This window comes from Lithobates pipiens, unplaced genomic scaffold (assembly GCF_037356315.1).
Source record: "Lithobates pipiens isolate NorthernLeopardFrog02 unplaced genomic scaffold, aLitPip1_a1.2 Scaffold_8, whole genome shotgun sequence".
NCBI lineage: Eukaryota > Metazoa > Chordata > Amphibia > Anura > Ranidae > Lithobates > Lithobates pipiens.
In genome coordinates, this window is record NW_027507903.1 from 111,134,961 (window position 1) to 111,154,716 (window position 19,756).

At 43.2% G+C, this 19,756-nt stretch overlaps 1 protein-coding gene across 1 annotated transcript in view; it reads right to left on the bottom strand.

The window, feature by feature from the left end:
* PTPN9 (protein tyrosine phosphatase non-receptor type 9) overlaps window positions 1–19,756 on the bottom strand; it is a 101,873-nt gene that overhangs the window by 71,656 nt on the left and 10,461 nt on the right. Inside the window, exons 2-4 of the mRNA XM_077473008.1 lie at window positions 14,786–14,929; window positions 9,411–9,500; window positions 8,324–8,460 (exon numbers count right to left, since the gene is read on the bottom strand). Of these exons, the coding sequence (XP_077329134.1) occupies window positions 8,324–8,460; window positions 9,411–9,500; window positions 14,786–14,929 (371 nt within the window). The remainder of the gene's footprint in view (window positions 1–8,323; window positions 8,461–9,410; window positions 9,501–14,785; window positions 14,930–19,756) is intronic.

A 19,756-nucleotide genomic window follows, 5' to 3' on the forward strand; every position in this document is an offset into this window, starting at 1 on the left:
GCACTTCTGTAATCCACAGGAGAATTACAGCCAAACAAGCTTTCGCTGTACTTCTCCTTTAGACAGATGACAGAGTTTACTTTGTTTCACTGTGTTTTTCTAGATCAGACAGCAAAATACAGAACAATAAATAGAAAATGAAATATCAGATTATATCAAGCAGGTTAGGAGGAAAGTAAAGCGTCCGGAAAAATAAACCAGTAAACTGTGAATAATAGAGAGTTAAGATAAGAAATATTAAGGATCGGTTCTTACAGATAGTAAAATAAGCAGTGGAAAACAAGAATTAAAAAGTAGAAATAGATGTTACTTTGCAATGTGGTCACCGTTAACATCCATCCTAGTGTCTTTGAACAGTTATGGGTTGACCAAACAATGAATGAGAATATGCTCTGGGTATGGCTATAGAAGGTGTTTAAAAAAAATCTAGGGAGTAGTATGTGAGAATGTTTTCCTTTGCGCACTTTTTATACAAAAGCCCAAGAGTGATTCTGTGCTCAGCATATCTAAACGACTGACAGCACAAAGCAGTTGTTATCTGGTGGGAGATGGACAACCAGGTTATAAAAAATAATGCACACCCCAAATGTAGCAAAAACACAAAACAAAAAAAAAACAGTACTTTTTTGAAGATTATTAGTGATAGCAGACACGCTAATTGGCTTTTTAGTTGTGAACATTTTAGCATGGCTTGGAAGTGTTTGAAGCCAAACTTATTTCATTTCTATTTTTTTTTTCTCATGATACTTTTGCAAAAAAATATGCAAAAATAATGAATAGGGATTTAATTGTTATTCTTCTGCTTGGAATGAACATTTCATTTTTTTTTAAAGTCTATTTCTCATGAATCTGAGTGAATTAAAGATCTCCACCTGGAGTGGCTCCTTGTTCTGCTCTTTGCAATAGATATTCCACAGAAATGCATTGTGAACATCAGCAATAGCTGTGAATTGGGGAGCAAACCCCATGCTTTTACATACAGAATAAGGGTCTGCAATGACAGGCTTGCAAATGCAGACTTTGTGGAAAGCAGCATGTCAATCAGTGGAGAGGGTATTGTTTTGATGGATTTTACTTAAAATGTAACTAAACGTAAAAAAAACTTCCCCTCTGGGTGATTTATGTACATTGCAGGGATTACCTGCAGATTCCTACCTTTGGTTATTCTGAAGAAATCCCTGTTTATTCCTCTGTGCCCCTGTGCTCAGTGATTCGAATGGGAGTGGTTTCATAGTTATCAACCAGCTGCAAAGCTTGAATGAGGAATGCTGCTGGGCCTGCATCCCTTTAGAAGTGTTCCTATTGGGAGTATCTCACCAGAAATTACATTTTCATTGCAGGGGATGCCGGAAATCTGACTTGTACTTAGTACAGACTTCTGGGAAAATCAGTGAGCCAATCACACAAGCAGGAAATCATGTTTCCTGGGGGATATTCTGTACACATCCTGTGTACAGAACCCCTCCAGGTAGCCATATTGCATTGCATTTTCAGAAATTTACAGCGGCTGCAGATTAAAAAGGAAAGCTATTTTTTAATAACATTCAATTACAATATGACTTGTGTAGCAATTGTATACGCTATATTATTTTGTCTTTATTTGTTATTTTTCCCCCCCATGAAAGTGGTGTTGCCCTTTAAGTAACTAACACCTATTAAGCAGTTATAGCAATATATATATATATTTTTTTCCTTTAGGGATAAAGGTTTTACATAAAAGAATAAAAGCTGATCATTGTAAGCACCCCTGTCAGTGTTAAATGTTTTTTCTCAACTCTTTAAAGCCCCATACACAGTATCAGTTTTTCTGACGAGTTTTTCTTTCAGATTTACCAAAACCATATAATATAAGGTCAAATTGAGTTTCAATTTGTATGCAATCAGGCAGGCCTTTGCATTATATAGTTTTGGTAAACCTAAAGGAAAAACTCAGCATAAAAATGGATAGTGTGTATGGGGCTTAAAAGTGATAAGTAAAAAAAATAAAATAATTGAAAAACAAACATGTTATACTTACCTGCTTTGTGCAGTGGTTTTGCACAGAGCAGCCCCGATCCTCCTCTTCTCGGGTCGTCCGCTGGCGCTCTGGGCCCCTCCCCCTTGCCAAGTGCCCCATAGCAAGCCACTTGCTGCGGGGGCACTCATGCATGCTTGATTCCGTGTCGGCTTTGGCCCTCTACGTCCATAAGACACAAAGAGTGCAGCTCAGCCCCATCCCCCGCTCCCGTCTCACTGGCTGTGATTGACAGCAGTTGGAGCCAATGGCTCCTGTATCTCAGCCAATCAGGTGGGAGAGATTCAAGAGAGCCTTGTGCACATTGCTGGATCAAATTCTGGCTTAAGTATTGGGAGGGGTGGGGGGCTGAGGGGGGAGCTGCACGCTGGGGGTTTTTTACTTTCATGCATAGAATGCATGAAGGTATAAACCTTCAGCCTTTACAACCAACCAACTTTAACTGACACTTTTGCTGGACAGCTTGGTCTGGTAAAGGGAGGTGAAAAACATCAAACTTACTGGTTGGATCACCCAGTAATGCTACGTTACAGGTGGGACTGTTGTGTTAATGCTATTGAGACACTGGATTATGAACAAGTTGTGACTGGCTCAACTGCCATTAAATAACATACTTTAAAACCCACTTTAACCTTCATATTAATTCAGCGAAAAACATTTCAGGTGCATCAAAATAAAACATGTTAACCACTTAAGGACAAGAAAGATTTACCCACCAATGACCAGGTCATTTTTTGCGATACGGCACTGCATTGCATAAACTGACAATTACGCAGTTGTGCGACTAACAAAACAAAAACAAATAAAATTGACGTCCTTTTTCCCCCAAAAATAGAGCTTTCTTTGGTGGTAGTTGACTACCTCTGCGGTTTAAATTTTTTGTGCTATAAACAAAGAGTGACAATTTTGAAAAAAAAATAAAAATGTATTTTTTACTTTTTGCTATAATACATATCCAAAAATATATATAAAAAAAATGAATTTATTCATCAGTTTAAGCTGATATATATTCTTCTACACATTTTTGGTAATAAAAAAATAAAAAAATCGCAATAGGCGTATATTGATTGGTTTGCGTAAAAGTTATTGCGACTACAAACGATGGGATAGATTTAGGTATTTATATTTTTATCTATTGTTTTTACTTGTAATGGCTGCAATATTTTTGTGGGACTGCGACATTGCAGCAGACAAATCTGACCAGTGACCTTATTATATTGATCAGTGCTATAGAAATGCACTAATAAAGGGCACTGGCAGGGAAAGGATTAACACTAGGGGGGGGGGGAGATCAAGGGGGTTAACTGTGTTCCCTAGGTGTGTTCTACCTCTGCCTCGGACATGACACAGAACACTGTTCCCAATGACTGGGAACAGTAGATCTGTCATGTCATCTGACAGAATGGGGATCCGCCTTGTTTACAAAGGCAGATCCCCATTCTGCCTCTGTACTAGGCGATCGCGGGTTGCCAGCGGACATTGAGTCCGCCCAATGTGCGAACACGCTCCCACAGCCTACACAAGAGCGTGCCGGCAGTGGTGCGCACCCACCACTGTGCCTGCGCGAGCTGATGTACAAGGATGGCAATTTGCGCAGGGGAGCCAACCTGTCACAGTATAAGTGCTTAAAAAAGTTACAGTTTGTTTTCTTTGTAAAGTAGCTACAGCCTCAGTAGAACTACCCATTGTTCCTGCCAGCAGCTGTAGAGTACAACCCTTGGTCTCTGTGGAGAGGCAGTGGTCTCTCTGCAGAGGTTCGACAAGCCCCGTGATGCATCAGACCTAAAGCTCTGCACACAGAACAATGGTCTTTCTCTGTAGCATGCTGGCAAACACAGGCATTTTTAGGGATGTGACAGTTTTCTAAAGAAAAACTATAAAACATGTAACATTTTGTTTTGATACAATGTATTTAGTCAATTTAAACTGAAAGTTTAATTGGGCTTTAAAGCAGAACTCTAATTTTATGTAGGTAAAGACAGTTCCCTCTCTGTCAGTAGTTCTCAACTTTTGTAAGATCAGGGCCTGGTAAATTGTTTCAAATAGCTTCCATTCCCCAATAGTATAAACAATGTTTATATTCATTAATTCTAGGGTTATGATGGATAGGCGAGGATTATGTATACATAGCAGCAGTCATAATTATGTAATGTACAATATACTGCATGTTGTACAACAGCAAAAAAGGATAACCACTTCTAACAGCTGCCATGTGTAAAAATAAAGTAAAATGTAAAGCTGCAAACACATAAGAGAACGTATCCCTCCCAATTAGCATATATACTGTATATACAGTGGGGAAAATAATATTATGATCCCCTGCAGATTTTGTAAGTTTGCCCACTTACAAAGAAATGTTACAAGAAATCCATAATTGTTATCATATGTGTATTTTAACCATTTCAGCCCCAAAAGGTTTGCCCCCTTAATGACCAGGCCATTTTTTGCGATTTGCCACTGCGCCGTTTTAACTGACAATTGCGTGGGCGTGCAACTTTGTACAAAAACCAAATTGATGCCCTCTTTTCCCCACAAATAGAACTTTCTTTTGGTGGTAAATGATCACCTCTGCGATTTTTATTTTTTGTGATATAAACAAAGAAGTGCGACGATTTTGAAAAACAAAAACAATATTTGTTACTTTTTGCTATAATAAATATCCCAAAAAATGTTTTAAAAAACTAATTTCTTCCTCAGTTTAGGCCAATATGTATACATATTTTTGGTCTGGTACCCATCACCAAATTGGCTGAAAGGACAGGCTATCCTATTGGATGCCTAGGTTCCACGGGGGGGTTTGTTTTCTGCCCCCCCCCCCCCCCCCAAACAAAAAAACATGAGCCGCCACTGGTTCTTATATGTGTTACATGACTTCTCTTGAGAAAGAGGGTCATGGAATACTGGTAAGCAGGTACATTATCACATTCTGGGTGACGGTGGCTTTTGGTGACACTGGTTGCTGTTGAATTCATTTAAAGAGCACTACATCACAGAGTTACTGGATCTAAATATTGAGACTTTTGTGGACTTTAAATTTTTTTTGATTTCTTATTTCAATTTTATTTTGTTTAATAGATTTATTCTGTCACAACTCACTGTTATTCAACGTAATTGGTTATAACGCAAACACTGTTTTTTATAATTGCAAAGAACAGCTTGCAGAGTGCAGTGGTCAGGAGTAAGTGTCCCCTTATAATGATGGTCAGTGTGCTACCTTCACTTACACTGCCCTCTTACACTTTTGGTCAGTGCTCATGGGTTCCCTTCCATTGTGGTCAGTGTGTCCCCTTTCACTTGTGGACCCAGGGAACCACCAAGCATCAGATGCAGGGCATAGAGCGTGCAGCACTTACTTGGCAACCTGGGCCCAATACAGGACAGCTAGTCTTTCCTGTCCTAGAGCTGACAGCTGTCACAGTCTCTGCAGTGCCGCACTGCTATATACCAACCCTGTGCCCACTTAGTAGGGCTGGCACTTTACAGTGTACCAACCTGTGAGGTAGAATTCGCCCACAAGGTGGGCACAAAGTATGTAATCAAGCAGTGTTGAGCTGCAGAGATTGTGACAGATGATGCTGTTAAGCCACAGCTCAGAGGGATGAACAGTCAGAATTGGTACAAATAAAAAATAAAAAATACTATCAAGTAAAGGTCTGGCAAGAGGAAGGCTGCTGAGAAACACTGATCTAGGTGATCTATAAATGTTGAAAGGATTTTAGCAAACTTTGTTACAAAATATTTTGTTCAGTTCTGAAGAAATAGCCGATTGTTTCACTCTGTCCCTTTTCAGACTGATTTCTGAATGGAAGGGTCTGCTCTTGTTTCTCCTGCAATACTGCATATTCACCTGCAGTGTTTGGATCCCTTTAGAAGTGGATGAGCTTTAGCCCACGTTTACATCGGGCTGATTTGACGTACAATTTGACCTGTCAAATCAGCAGCTATTGCCGGCAATAGCACCGTCCGAATCTCTGCGACTCTGACTTAGCAGGGCTGCACCAATTCCCAAAAGTAGTTCCTGCCATACTTTTGCAACTTCAGGGAGATTTCAATAGACATCTGTGCAGGAACCCGCACAGATGTCTCTGAAATCGCTCCCGAAGTTGGACTGACATGTGGGTATGAAATCGTCAGCTGAACTCGCATGATTTCTAACCCGCAATAAGTGTGAACATGGGCTTAGGCCGGGATTCACACTTTGTGCGATGCGGAAACCAGCACGATTCCTGTGCATCGCACCTGAATTGCTGGCTGTTCACACTGACATCTGCGAACCGCTGCGGATGTCAATGTAAAGTTAATGACACCCCAGATCGGTTTGCAGATCGCAATGCGAACTGTGAAATTGTGTAGGAATCGGATCACATAGGTGTGAACATCCATGCGATCCGATTCCAGTGTGGACCAAAAAAAGGGCCCATTTTGGTGTGAATGCGATGCAATTTCAGCCATACAGTTTGTATGGCTGAATTGGCATTGCACAGACATTGCATGTGATCTGCAAAGCAATGCGGTGCAAATCACATGCAATATTTAAGATCTCACAAGTGTGAACCCAGCCTTAGGGCCAGGTCACACCAATTGCAGTGTTTGAACGCACACGGATGCACACCTTTCCCCGTGGGAACATGCTGCTATATGCAGAAATGCATAGGTACCCTTTAATTCTTAACAGCACCCCCACACGCATCTCGCAAAACGCGTGTGCATTTGCAGCCATAAAAGCGCAGCCCATTGAAATTTGGGAAATTAATGGGCTGTAAAAAATATACCACATGGGAATGTTAAAAAACACACCTTTTAACAGGATACAACCACAAACAACAAAATTTCCTAATGTAGTAAATGCCTAAAAGTTGACTTGTATGTGAGAAAAGCACAAAATAAGAATCTTGGGCTCTTGAGGGTGTTAGTTACCCTGAGCCCTTGTACACACGGTTGGAGATTCAGATGGAATGTGTCCGATCGGACCATTTTGTTGGATATTCCAACTGTGTGTGGTTTACATCGGACTGTTTCCGTCGGAGTATCCGATGGACCAAGTTTTCCAACTTGTTGGTAAAATTTTCAGACAAAATGCTCCGATCGGACATACTCCGATCATGTGTAGAGAATTCCGATCGGACAAAGTGCCACGCATGCTCAGATCAAATTCCTACACCAAAGCTATTGGCTACTAGCGTGAACATAGTCCCGTTGTAACGAAATAACGTCATCACGTCGGATTTTCCGACAACTTTGTCCGACCGTGTGTATGCAACAGTCTGACAAAATCCAACGGATTTGGTTGTCGGAGATTCCGTGTGTACAAGGGCTAAGGGTTTTTTTTTTTTTTTTTTTTATAAATTACAGAGGCTAATGATTACATTGGAAATGTCAGTTTTGTTAATATTAAAATTACCAAATGCCTTGTACAAACTCCCCCCCCCCCCCTCCCTCAAATGTTTTACTATAGGCAGCACCAAACCCAGTTGGAGTTGTCTTTTATTTGCACTACAAGTATAAAATATTACAAACTATTTTTATTAAATTTTTTTAAATTTTATTTTATGAAAGCGGGCCTCTTATAGCGTTCCCATTGTGGTGTCTAACCTCAAGAAAATAAATGTAATATATTGCAGCTTACCAGTCCTTAGATGTGGTGGTTAATTTTATCAGCCTTTTCCCTTTTATTTTTACCCAGTGATCCTGCCAGTAACACACTTTCTGCTCTAGAGCGACAGCACTGTCATCCCAGGAGATTTTTTTTTAGTATGCAGGGATATCCAGAACAAGGTAACCGGTAACAGTGCGGTAGATGCAGAGAACACAGCAAATTTTTTGCTCTCAAGATTTCTGGTAGAATTGACATGTATTTTTGCACTTGTTGAACAAATAAACCAAAATTATTTTAAAGGTATATTTACTAGACACAAAAAGGGTGCAAACAAGAGAAGTTTTTTTTTGTTGGGGTGTACATACACCTCCAGCTCCTAGCAGCTGTCAATGTGTAAAAAGGGAAATATTAATTATATGGGAGGCAAAAGTAAAGTCTTAAAATAACACTTCCAAAAATACACTAAAATATCCATAAGTGCCAAAAAGCAATGTTTACATTGTTAACTATCATAAGGTAAAATCTTACTTGCTCTATAACAATAATATCATTTTACAAATGGGAAGCATGTTAGATATACCATCTTTTTATGCTGGATTCATCTTTAACCTAGATTTGGCTTTTTTATTTTTTTTTATATTTCCCATGTATAGCTCAACTATTCTAGCTCTCCCAGGATCAAATCTGCTCTTTTCAATTGACTTGGCTCTCACCTCTCCACAGCACGATCCAAGAGGTAGAAGAGGGCCTGAAGCACTGTGTGCTGAGCCTCCTTACTGTTTTTCCTTGCTGGGTGGTGAAGTTTGGCGGTAAAGATCGCAATGGAAGCTCCAGTCGGAGCCCGTACACTCTGACAAAAGAGAATGTACAAAGTTACTGGCTTAAAAGTATTAATGGCATAGTATACACATCAGAGTGACATCTTTTGTGGTTAACTACAGGTTGCAATAAAACTTAACCAAAACAGTGTCCTGTGAGTGGAAATACCTGCTTAGTGCCACACCCCTTTTAGGAGAAGTGCATCCAAAAAGCCATGCATATAGAAATACCCCACCAGGATAAAGCACCTCAAAGGCTACTATTGTGGTATAAAGTATAATTTATTGGACATCAAAAGTACAAAAAACAACACAAACCCATTAACCAAGTCAGTCAGCTAACCCATGGAGGGCAAACCCCAGCCCCCAAACATCCCCGACCCCCCCCTTCCCTCCCAGAGAACCCTCCCCCCACTCCAGTGTCCCAAAAGAGGACCCTAACCCTAATCTCTCCTCAAAAAACCCCATCCTCCTCTTTTTTTTGTACTTTTGATGTCCAATAAGTGTCCAATATGTCCAATAAGTTATATTTTATACCGTAATAGTAGCCTTTGAGGTGCTTTATCCTGGTGGGGAGTTCATTGTATAACACAGACTTTATGACATTTTATGACATTCTTAGGGTGGAGACGGATAAATAACTGTCCATCCACCACATTCCGTTGCCAGGATCTGCTGCAATATTCTCTCAACCCTCATAGAAGTACATGAACAGTAATGCTATCCTTCACTCCTCTCCATAAAAGAGGAAAGGTCGGGTACTGACTGCAGGGAAATTTTCCAGAAAACGGGTTCATTTTCTATGCAATGGAATTACCAGGTAGCAGACCTATGCAGTAAATATGAGATGTCTGTTTCGAAACCAAAACTAAATTGTGACTGCCCTTGCAGTTGAATTAATGGAATAGGATGCTAATGGCTCTTTCACAAGGTTTTATGCCAATTGAACAGAGCCTTTTACTAAACATACAGGATCACTCACCAACACAGTAAACTTTCCACTCAGCAGTTCAGACAGTAAAGGCTCCTGCAGAGGATTCAGCCGCACGATCCCTTCTCTCTGACGTGTCTCCTAGCAAGTAGATGTGGAACTTGATGAAGCAGCAAATCAAAAAGCACTTCCATGGAACATATAATTTATAAAACAGGTTGTGGGATGGACCATAACATAAAGATTCTATTTACGAACTAAATACTTTTATAATTGCATAGTGGAGAAATTAGTCAGTGAAAAATATACCGGCTGTAGATTAATATTGAAAGGTCATATTACTAAAATAATCTATACACATCCACTCCTTAGAACTATAGGCATTTATTTTTTCATTTTGGATTAAGGGAGGATTATATCCCCTGTAAGTTTTTTTTTTTTTGCCATCTGTGCCCCATTGGGGAGATTTTTCACTTCCTGTCCCAAAGCTGAAACAAGAAGTGGAAATCCCTGAAAATTAGGGAATCCATTGTGGCTCCCCAGAACTAGTGTCCCCATTGGAATATTTCCACTCAATTACTGATTTGGGTAAATCCAAAAATTTGGGATTTACTTTTAGTGATAACAGTAAAAGGAAAAAATAGAGAGGGTGAATTTCACTAAAGTGGGCAGGGGTAGCAATAAATTCCTGACCAAGTTTTGCATTTAATTATAATTTATTGGCCCTGTCGTCTTTTTTTCATGAAATCGTTTCCCTCTATGTTTTTCTGCTTCATTGAAACATCCTCCATGATCTCCCAAACTTTTCTTTTTTCCCCCTCTCACTTCTGCTTGTTTAGAACATGACAAATCCCATAGTACCTAGTCCTGGACTGAGCAGGATTTCTACTAACAAAAAAGGAATCAGCACAAGGGACACATCCTACTGATTGTAAGTTATGTCCCTTGATATCATTTTTATGTTTTTTTCAATATCAGCTACACAGACTTTAATATAAAGGTGCACTATAATGCACAGCCCCCAAACCCCATATTCTTACTTTTCCTCCGCTTCGCTCCCCAAGCACTGTATACCATTCTAGTTGCAACATGGAGCTTACACAGAGCTCAGAAATCCCTCCCTGTTCCCACGTGACAGCACTGGGTATGGCCAATCATCAAGTAAAGCACTATCACATGCTAAGGAAGGGAGGGAGTCACATATTTCACCATAACCCAAGGCGGTAGGAGATCAAAGGGATAGTGAAAATGCGCTGCTAGTGATGACAAAATGAACCAGTCACTTTTCTTTGCATGGGCAAATCATGGGTTTTCTTTAAAGCCCAACTCCAGGCACAACAAAAAATTAACCCTTGCAGTTGCGCCCCCCACACTGCAAGAGTTAAATTCTCCTTAGGTCAAGGGGGTTGCAGAAGATGCTCTATTACTTTCCCTTTCTCCTTGCTCCAGCAGGCTCCCTCAATCTGTGGGAGTGGTCCCCTGCAGTCCCCTCTATAAGCTGCTCTGCAGTTGCACTCCTGCCTTTCCCACATACAATAATAGCCCTGTACTGTACGAAGACGCAAGGCTCCGCCCACAGATCATAGCTAAAGGGAGAAGAGGACAGAATCGGGAAGACAGGATAATGCCTCTTCTGCAACCACTCCCCCATCTATGCCCAGCAAGGGTTTTTTTGTACTGTGCCCAGTTTTGGGCTTTAGGGTCCAAAAAATGAACGTTGATGGCCACTGATTCAATTATGTTTATACAATTTAAGGTCTTCGCATATTATCTTTCAAACCCATCCATAAAGAAATGTAGTAATTTTTCTAATCATTATGGAACATAATTCTCTTGACAATGGCAATGCCTTGCTTTATAATTTAACAATTTAAAACCACGTTTATAATGACATTTTTTTTTTTTTAAAAACATACCATAAAATTGTGTTCATATTTCTAAGCCCCTGTACACACGGTCGGAGATTTCCACAACCAAATCCGTCGGATTTTGCCCGTCGGATCTTGCCCGAAACTGTTGCATACACACGGTCGGACAAAGTTGTCGAAAAATCCGATCTTTCAGAACGTGATGACGTAATTTCGTTACGATGGGACTACATTCAGGCTAGTAGCCAATAGCTTTGATGTAGGAATTTAATCTGAGCATGCGTGGCACTTGGTCCGATCAAAATTCTCTACACATGATCGGAGTATGTCCGACCGGCCCAGTTGGTCGGGAAATATTTCCAACATGTTGGAAAATTGGGTCAGACGGAATCAGTCCGATGCATACCACACAAAGTTGGATTATCCGACGACACGGTCCGATAGGACACATTCTGACGGATTCTCCGACCGCGTGTACAAGAGCTAAGAAAGGTATGTAAGGATCTAAGGCTAGGGTTACAATTGCAATTTTAATTTCATGCTGCTAGGAGATTTAACTATTTGCTGCCACCTGAATAGGCTAGAGCTACACAGCAGATCCTGCTACTAGTAAAAAAATCTCTATGAATGAAGCTACACAAGTAGCATGTGGCATTATCTGGTAGCAATCAATAGCATATGAATGGAGCATTGCAAAGTCATGGAAAAAAATCCCTTCTCCATTGATCACCCATTTGTTCTATTTGCTTAGCGCTCATTTGCTACACCTAGTATTAAATTGCTAGCAATTTTATTAGAAGACTAAGCTACTAAAATCCCCAAATTCTTGTATTGTGATGGGGATGGTGCCTTAATCAGTGCTTTAACTTTAGCTCCTTCTATGCTTTGTATTTGTATTCTTCCAGTGATAGGGTCAGTCTCAGTCCAGATGCTTTCTGAACTTCTCTCTCTTCTGATTGCATGACTGAAACCTCGGCTCTTGGTACAAGCAGATCTATCGGGGGGATTTGTTCACCTCAGCCTACCGCTACAGAAAGACTATGCAATTCAAAGACAGCCTGGGCAAATACTGCTCCTCTCTGCCCCCGTCCTGGCCTCCTCTTGGAGCTGTAGTCCATTGGCTATTAGAGGTCCACAGTTATTTTCCCTGCTTTGACCTCAACTCCCATCTTCCACTGCTGTCAGCTTCACAGTCCATTGGGCACTGCCACTGCTGGCAGTTGAGTTGGTAGCAACTTGTCTGTTCACTTTCAATATCCAGGCAACTGCAGAAAATGTCATGGCTTGCTCCTTTCCACCTAGAACTAGGCTACACTTACAGTATATAATTTTTTTAAGCAGAGGAGCTGGAGAATAATATGGGTATTCTTGCATTTTTTGCCTCATGATCTTTGTGCGAAAGTATATCTTTTATGTCTCATGATCTTTGCGCAGCAGTATATCAAATGCAAATCTTCAGCCATGGATTATGTTGATCACATTTGTAACTGATTTATTTTGGCAGATATTTATGTGGTTATGTAGAGGATTGTGTTGATGGTTCCTTTCATCTTGTTCCTTTTGTCTGTACATGCATTGTGAGTCAATCGACTACACATGTGAGTGCGGATGTGAAATGCATTGATTTAACACGCTTTCATAGTTTGATTGCATATTCTTCAAAATAGTCTGGATATGGCTTATGGTGTAGTCGATTGGAAACGTTTAGAAATGTTTTTTTAATGAGTGTAATAAAGATTCTGTATTTTTATTGATTCGGTGTGCAGTACCCCTATTTTGGCACAATTAATGTTCCATGATTACTGTTTTTTCGTCATCCTTGCAAGCATTCCAGGAGGATAGATGAACTCTGTGTGGTTCTAGCCTGTTCAGGTAACTGCCAATAAAGAGTTAAATCTCTCAGCAGCAAGAGATTAAAATCACCAGTGTAGCCCTAGCCTAAATGCAATGCACATGATTTTGTTAGAAGGGACCTGTCATGCTAAACTGAAAAATCAGCCCCGAGCACTGTCATTTGTACATGGCATGATGTGAACAGTGACACTAAAGAGAAAATGTTTGAGCTTAACCAATGTAAATTCTACAGTGCATGCTGGGAAATGTCTTCAGTCTCTTTGTAATTCAGAACCCTAGTACATATGCTCCTTCCCACTGAATCATGAATATTTGTACTGATTAACATGCAACTAAAAGGCAAAACTTTTTTAGACAGAGGGGAGCTGAAGTGGAACATCTGTCAGTTTTATTGTTGTTTGTGCCCCTGATAGGGAGATTCCCCCCTCTTCATTTGTCCTGTTGATTATGGTATTTGTAAATGAAAGTGAAAGTAAAAGGAAATCCCAAATTTTGCATCAAAATATTTATAGGCCTCTTTCACAGGGGTTGTCTGATGTCCACCTGTCAATTTTTCAAGCAGGCCTGATCGGAACCTCCATTCCTCTCTATTGGCAATCCCAGGTAAACAGACTTGTGTTGGCTACCGTCTATCCGGCAAAAACAAATGGAAGGGGATCCGTGCCAGATGGGAGGGCAGTCGAGTGTAAAAGGACAGCCGGTGTCTTGTCAAATAGCGTCCTCCATCAGATAGTGTCCCCTGCGTACTGCGCATGCGCAGTACACAGGAACACAGATTCCAAAAATTGCCGAGGATGAACGGCGCCTGCGTCGTGAGTCCAGGTTCTATCCCCACTATCCAAGTGGACATAGAGTTAGAATAAAAAAGAGCCGAGCGCAGCGAGGCCGAGCCCGAAGCGTGGCGAGCGAAGCTCGCCCGCGAGGGGCCCTCTAAAATTCACAACCCTATGTCCGCTTGGATGGTGGGGCTACCAACTCCACTCACGGCGCAGGCGCCGTTCAGCTTCGGAGATTTTCCGAAGCTTCGTCTGCTCCGTACTGCGCATGCGCAGTACGGAGTGGACACTATGTGATGCCCGGACTCTATACGCCAGAACACCGGTCCATTTACATCCGACTGCCAATACAGCAGAGCAGGCTTATACAGAGTGGACATGGATCTATCATCTGGCAACTCTGCTCAGCTCAGCAGGGGATCAGCGGAGAGATGCCCTGCTGAGCAAAACTGGTTCCAACCCATCTGAAATGGGCCAAATTGGGGAAATCTTCCAATGGGACACTAGTTCTGGTGACACACTTGGATTTCCTCACTTTGGAGGGATTTCTTCTCACTTCCGGTTCTGGCTATGGGACAGGAAGTGAAAGAAAATCTTAATAGGACACAGATGGAAAAAAAAAAAAAAACTTTTTATCTCTATCCCAAAAAAAAAAAAAAAAAAAGGTTTTGCCTTTACTTGCACTTCAATCATTATACAGACATACATATATGAATATAAAGGTCTAATAAATGACCAGTGCAACAAAGTTATTTATTAGGCCTTTATATTTGTTATGCATGCCTAAAACTGTACTTAATGGTGAAAATTTTCAGAGAACTCTGATGGCTGGAAAATGTATTATATCTCTCAGATGCAAACTGATAATACAGAGACACAGAGAAAGATGGAAAGCACCGATGATGAACGTTATGCATGTCTCCCTTACTCTGTATGAGTGGAAGAGTTCTATGGCTCTAACAACATCAAATTTTCTAGCCATGAGAAATTTCACAGCAACATCCCAGGAGAGAGGAGGAACGGAGTGGAAGGAAGTCCAGGAATTCATCTCCTGCAGGAACCGCCGAGTAGCCTGAGGACCGAAATATAAGTAAGTAAGTAAAAATATCAGAGAGGCCAGGGAAAGGAGTACTGTTCAATGTTAAGATCTGCAGAACTGATATACAGTATTTACAGTATACAAAAACATAACTAATGTAAAGACAAATAGAATGGTTTCCTCTAATAACCAATCACTTCCCAGGATTGTTTTTCTACTGTAAATTTCAGAATTACAGTTCACAATTTTCATTAGCTCCAGTTTTTAAAAAACAGCCTCTGAAAGTTAAGTAAAACGTATATTTTGCTCACCAAAATAATCCATAAATCAGTCATGTGCCACCCTCTCATCTGTATATCAAGGTTATTTTTAAATAATAATTTTAACTTTTTAAATTATTTTAGTTCAGTCAAAAAAAGTCCAAATGCTTTTACAGGAAATATTAAATTGTTGAAATCACTTCTCAGAAAACGGAAGCTTGCAGTCCTCGTTCCTGCCACAGACCCACCAAGCACATACTAAGGCTCCATGCACACTGAAGCTGATAAACTGCAGTTTATTGGAGTTTGGGCATTTTTTGTAAAAGCCCATAAACTCCACTCTATGTTAGCCTATGTGTCCATGCACACATGGACGTTTTTCAGCTTTAATGAGCAGTGGAGTTTATGGGCTTTTTTCTGAACGCCAGAAATTCGCGTTCAAAGTGCAGTTTTTCAGCGGCAAAAAACGACAAACGCTCATTAACGCTCGTTCATTAGTGTTCGGCATTCTATTTTTCAATGCATTGTGGGATTTTTGGAGTGTCCTCTGTGTATTTTTATAAAAAACGCCCCTTTAACGCTAACGCTGTAAAACGCTCATTAACGCTCATTAATGCTAGTATAAAACGCTGTTAAAAGCAGGTTTTTCAACCAGCGTTTTCTGCCAGCAATCTGGCGTCCAGAAATAGCTTTTTTGAGCTTCAGTGTGCATGGAGCCTTATACGAGCCCATCTGCCTTCTTATCTTAAGCCAACTTTACAAGTGCGCTTGGTGGAGATAAACATGGCAGTTAAGCAACATTTTTTACCAAAAGCCCCCTTTTAGCTGCAAAGGCAGCCAGACAGGGTTGTATACTTACAGTGCCTTCAATGCTTTAGTTGTTCCAGCAAGTATTATAACGCCTGTTGTGGTCAGTGCCCGTCAAATGCCATCCATTAATATACAACCATGTAGCATTTACCAAAAAACTGCCTATGCAGATAAGGGTAGATAAAAACAAATTGTGAAGCTTTGACTGAAGTTGAATATCATCCTTACTGTAGGTATAGGCCATTTATGCTCCTCATGAAGCCCGACTGAAAAACTCCTAGGACGTTGCAAAGAGAGACCCAAGCTCTTAGGCCGCGTACACACGGGCGGACTGTTCGCCCAACCTTGTTCGGCAAACAGTTTCATCAAACAGTCCGCTCAAAATTTGCATGAGCGGACTTGCCCACACACGAGCGGACTGTTTGACGAACAAGGTTGGGCAAACAGTTCGCTCAACTTTTGAAATGAACGGACTCGCCCACGTAAGGCGGAGGCAAATCCGCCCATTTCGAGCGCGTGTACAGGTAGGCGGGGCCCGCGAAGGAGACGTCGCGGGCTCCGCCGCCTGGAATGGGCTTAAAGGGGAACCCCAACGCCGAAAAAAATCGGCGTGGGGGTTCCCCCCAAGTCCAGACCAGACCCTTGTCCGAGCACGCTACCCGGCCGGCCAGGAAGGGGGGGCGAGCGAGCGCGCCCCCCCTCCTGAGCCGTACCAGGCCGCGTGCCCTCAACATGGGGGGTGCCTTGGGGAAGGGGGGGCCGCGCGGCCCCCCCACCCCAAAGCACCTTGTCCCCATGTTGATGAGGACAAGGGCCTCTTCCCGACAACCCTGGCCGTTGGTTGTCGGGGTCTGCGGGCGGGGGGCTTATCGGAATCCGGGAGCCCCCTTTAAGAAGGGGGCCCCGGATACCGGCCTCCCACCCTATGTGAATGAGTATGGGGTACAATGTACCCCTACCCATTCACCTGTGAACTAAAGTACAATAAAAAACACAACACAGAGAAAAAATATTTTATTGCACAGCTCCGGGGGTCTTCTCGCCGGACTCCTCCGCTATGTGTGTGTAGCTCTTTTGCTAGCGGAGGAGTCCGGCTTTCTTCCTCCCCGCCGCCGGCCTCTTCTCCCGACTTCGGGGGTCTTGTCCCCCTCTTCGGTTCTTCTGCCGGGCCACCGCGCCTGGTCTGGTGGCCCGGTCTTCTGTCGCCGTCTTCCGTTCTTCTGTCGCCGCCTTCGGTTCTTCTGCCGGGCCACCGCGCCTTCTTGTAGCTCTTTTACAGGCGGTGGCCCGGTCTTCTGTCGCCGCCGCCGCCGCCGCCGCCTTCCGTTCTTGTTCTTCTTCTTGTTCTTCTTCTTCTTCTCCTGGAGATGTTGACTCGACGAGCTCTCCGGCCGGAATGCCAGAGCCGCGCTGTGCGGTCACTTATATAGTGACAATGGGGCGGTGTCACATGGTATATGTCACATGGGTTGGTCACATGGTGACCCCGCCCCCTTACGATGTCATAGTCCCCATGTGACATCAACCCATGTGACCAACCCATGTGACATATACCATGTGACACCGCCCCATTGTCACTATATAAGTGGCAGCGGAGCGTGTCCCTGGCATTCCGGCCGGAGAGCTCGTCGAGTCAACATCTCCAGGAGAAGAAGAAGAACAAGAACAAGAACGGAAGGCGGCGGCGGCGGCGGCGACGACAGCGGCGACAGAAGACCGGGCCACCGCCTGTAAAAGAGCTACAAGAAGGCGCGGTGGCCCGGCAGAAGAACCGAAGGCGGCGACAGAAGAACGGAAGACGGCGACAGAAGACCGGGCCACCGGACCAGGCGCGGTGGCCCGGCAGAAGAACCGAAGAGGGGGACAAGACCCCCGAAGTCGGGAGAAGAGGCCGGCGGCGGGGAGGAAGAAAGCCGGACTCCTCCGCTAGCAAAAGAGCTACACACACATAGCGGAGGAGTCCGGCGAGAAGACCCCCGGAGCTGTGCAATAAAATATTTTTTCTCTGTGTTGTGTTTTTTATTGTACTTTAGTTCACAGGTGAATGGGTAGGGGTACATTGTACCCCATACTCATTCACATAGGGTGGGAGGCCGGTATCCGGGGCCCCCTTCTTAAAGGGGGCTCCCGGATTCCGATAAGCCCCCCGCCCGCAGACCCCGACAACCAACGGCCAGGGTTGTCGGGAAGAGGCCCTTGTCCTCATCAACATGGGGACAAGGTGCTTTGGGGTGGGGGGGCCGCGCGGCCCCCCCTTCCCCAAGGCACCCCCCATGTTGAGGGCACGCGGCCTGGTACGGCTCAGGAGGGGGGGCGCGCTCGCTCGCCCCCCTTTCCTGGCCGGCCGGGTAGCGTGCTCGGACAAGGGTCTGGTCTGGACTTGGGGGGAACCCCCACGCCGATTTTTTTCGGCGTTGGGGTTCCCCTTTAAGCCCATTCCAGGCGGCGGAGCCCGCGACGTCTCCTTCGCGGGCCCCGCCTACCTGTACACGCGCTCGAAATGGGCGGACTTTCCGAGCGGGAACAGTCCGCTCATTACGAAAGTACAGCGGACAAGCCCACACACGGGCGGACTGTTCGCTCAAACACAGTTTCAGCGGACAGTTTTTCGGAATTTCCGAAAGACTTTGTCCGTCCAACTGTCCGCTGAAACTGTCCGCTGAAAGCCCACACACGAGCGGACTGTCCGCCCAAACACTGTTCAACGGACAAGGTTGGGCGAACAGTCCGCCCGTGTGTACGCGGCCTTACCGTTCACCTTCATCATCAGAGGAGCAAGCTTTCAAATGCTGAGCTCAGAGCTACTGTATAAGGGGAGAGAAAGAGCATGCGAATTTGAGAAAAAGCCGATTCCTTTGATGATGGAGGTAAACAGTAACAGCTAGGCCTCTAAGCAATGTCCTGGTTGTTTTATAGCCGGTTCCTGACCAGCGCACACCGATGTATGTCGGCAGAATGGCACGGGCAGGCATATTAGCGTACAGATACGTCCAATCTTTAATGCCGCCCTGCCATCGCGAGCATTCGCGTGCTGGTCGGGACCCCCGTGAGTCCGGTCGCGAGCCCGCGGACTCGATCGCCGTAGGCATACCCACGATCGTCTCACTGGGCGGCTGAACGAGAAAATGCTGATGTAAATAGCATTTCCCCGTTCTGCCTAGCAACTAGTGACGCTGATCTCTGCTCCATGTGATTGGAGCAGAGATCAATGTTCACCAAATTAAAGCCCAGCCCCCAACAGTTAGTAACACACCCCTAGGAACACTTAACCCCTACACTTCCACCCACTGGTTAACCCCTTCCCTGCCAGTGCCAGTTAATATAGCAGTGATTGCTGTATAAATGACAATGGTCCCAAAAATGTGTCAAAAATGTCCGATGTGTCCGCCATAATGTCACAGTCACAATAAAAATCACTGACCACCGCCATTACTAGTAAAAAAAAAAATATTAATAAAAATGCCATAAAACTATCCCATATTTTGTAAACGCTATAACATTTGCGCAAACCAATCAATAATCGCTTATTGTGTTTTTTTTTTACCACAAATATGTAGAAGAATACGTATCGGCCTAAACTGAGGGAAAAAAATGTTTTTTTATATATTTTTGGGGATCTTTATTATAACAAAAAGTAAAAAATAATGTGTTTTTTTTCAAAATTGTCGCTCTATTTTTGTTTATAGCGTAAAAAATAAAAATCGCAGAGGTGATCAAATACCACCAAAAGAAAGCTCTATTTGTGGGAAAAAAAGGACGTCAATTTTGTGTGGGATCCACGTCGCACCAC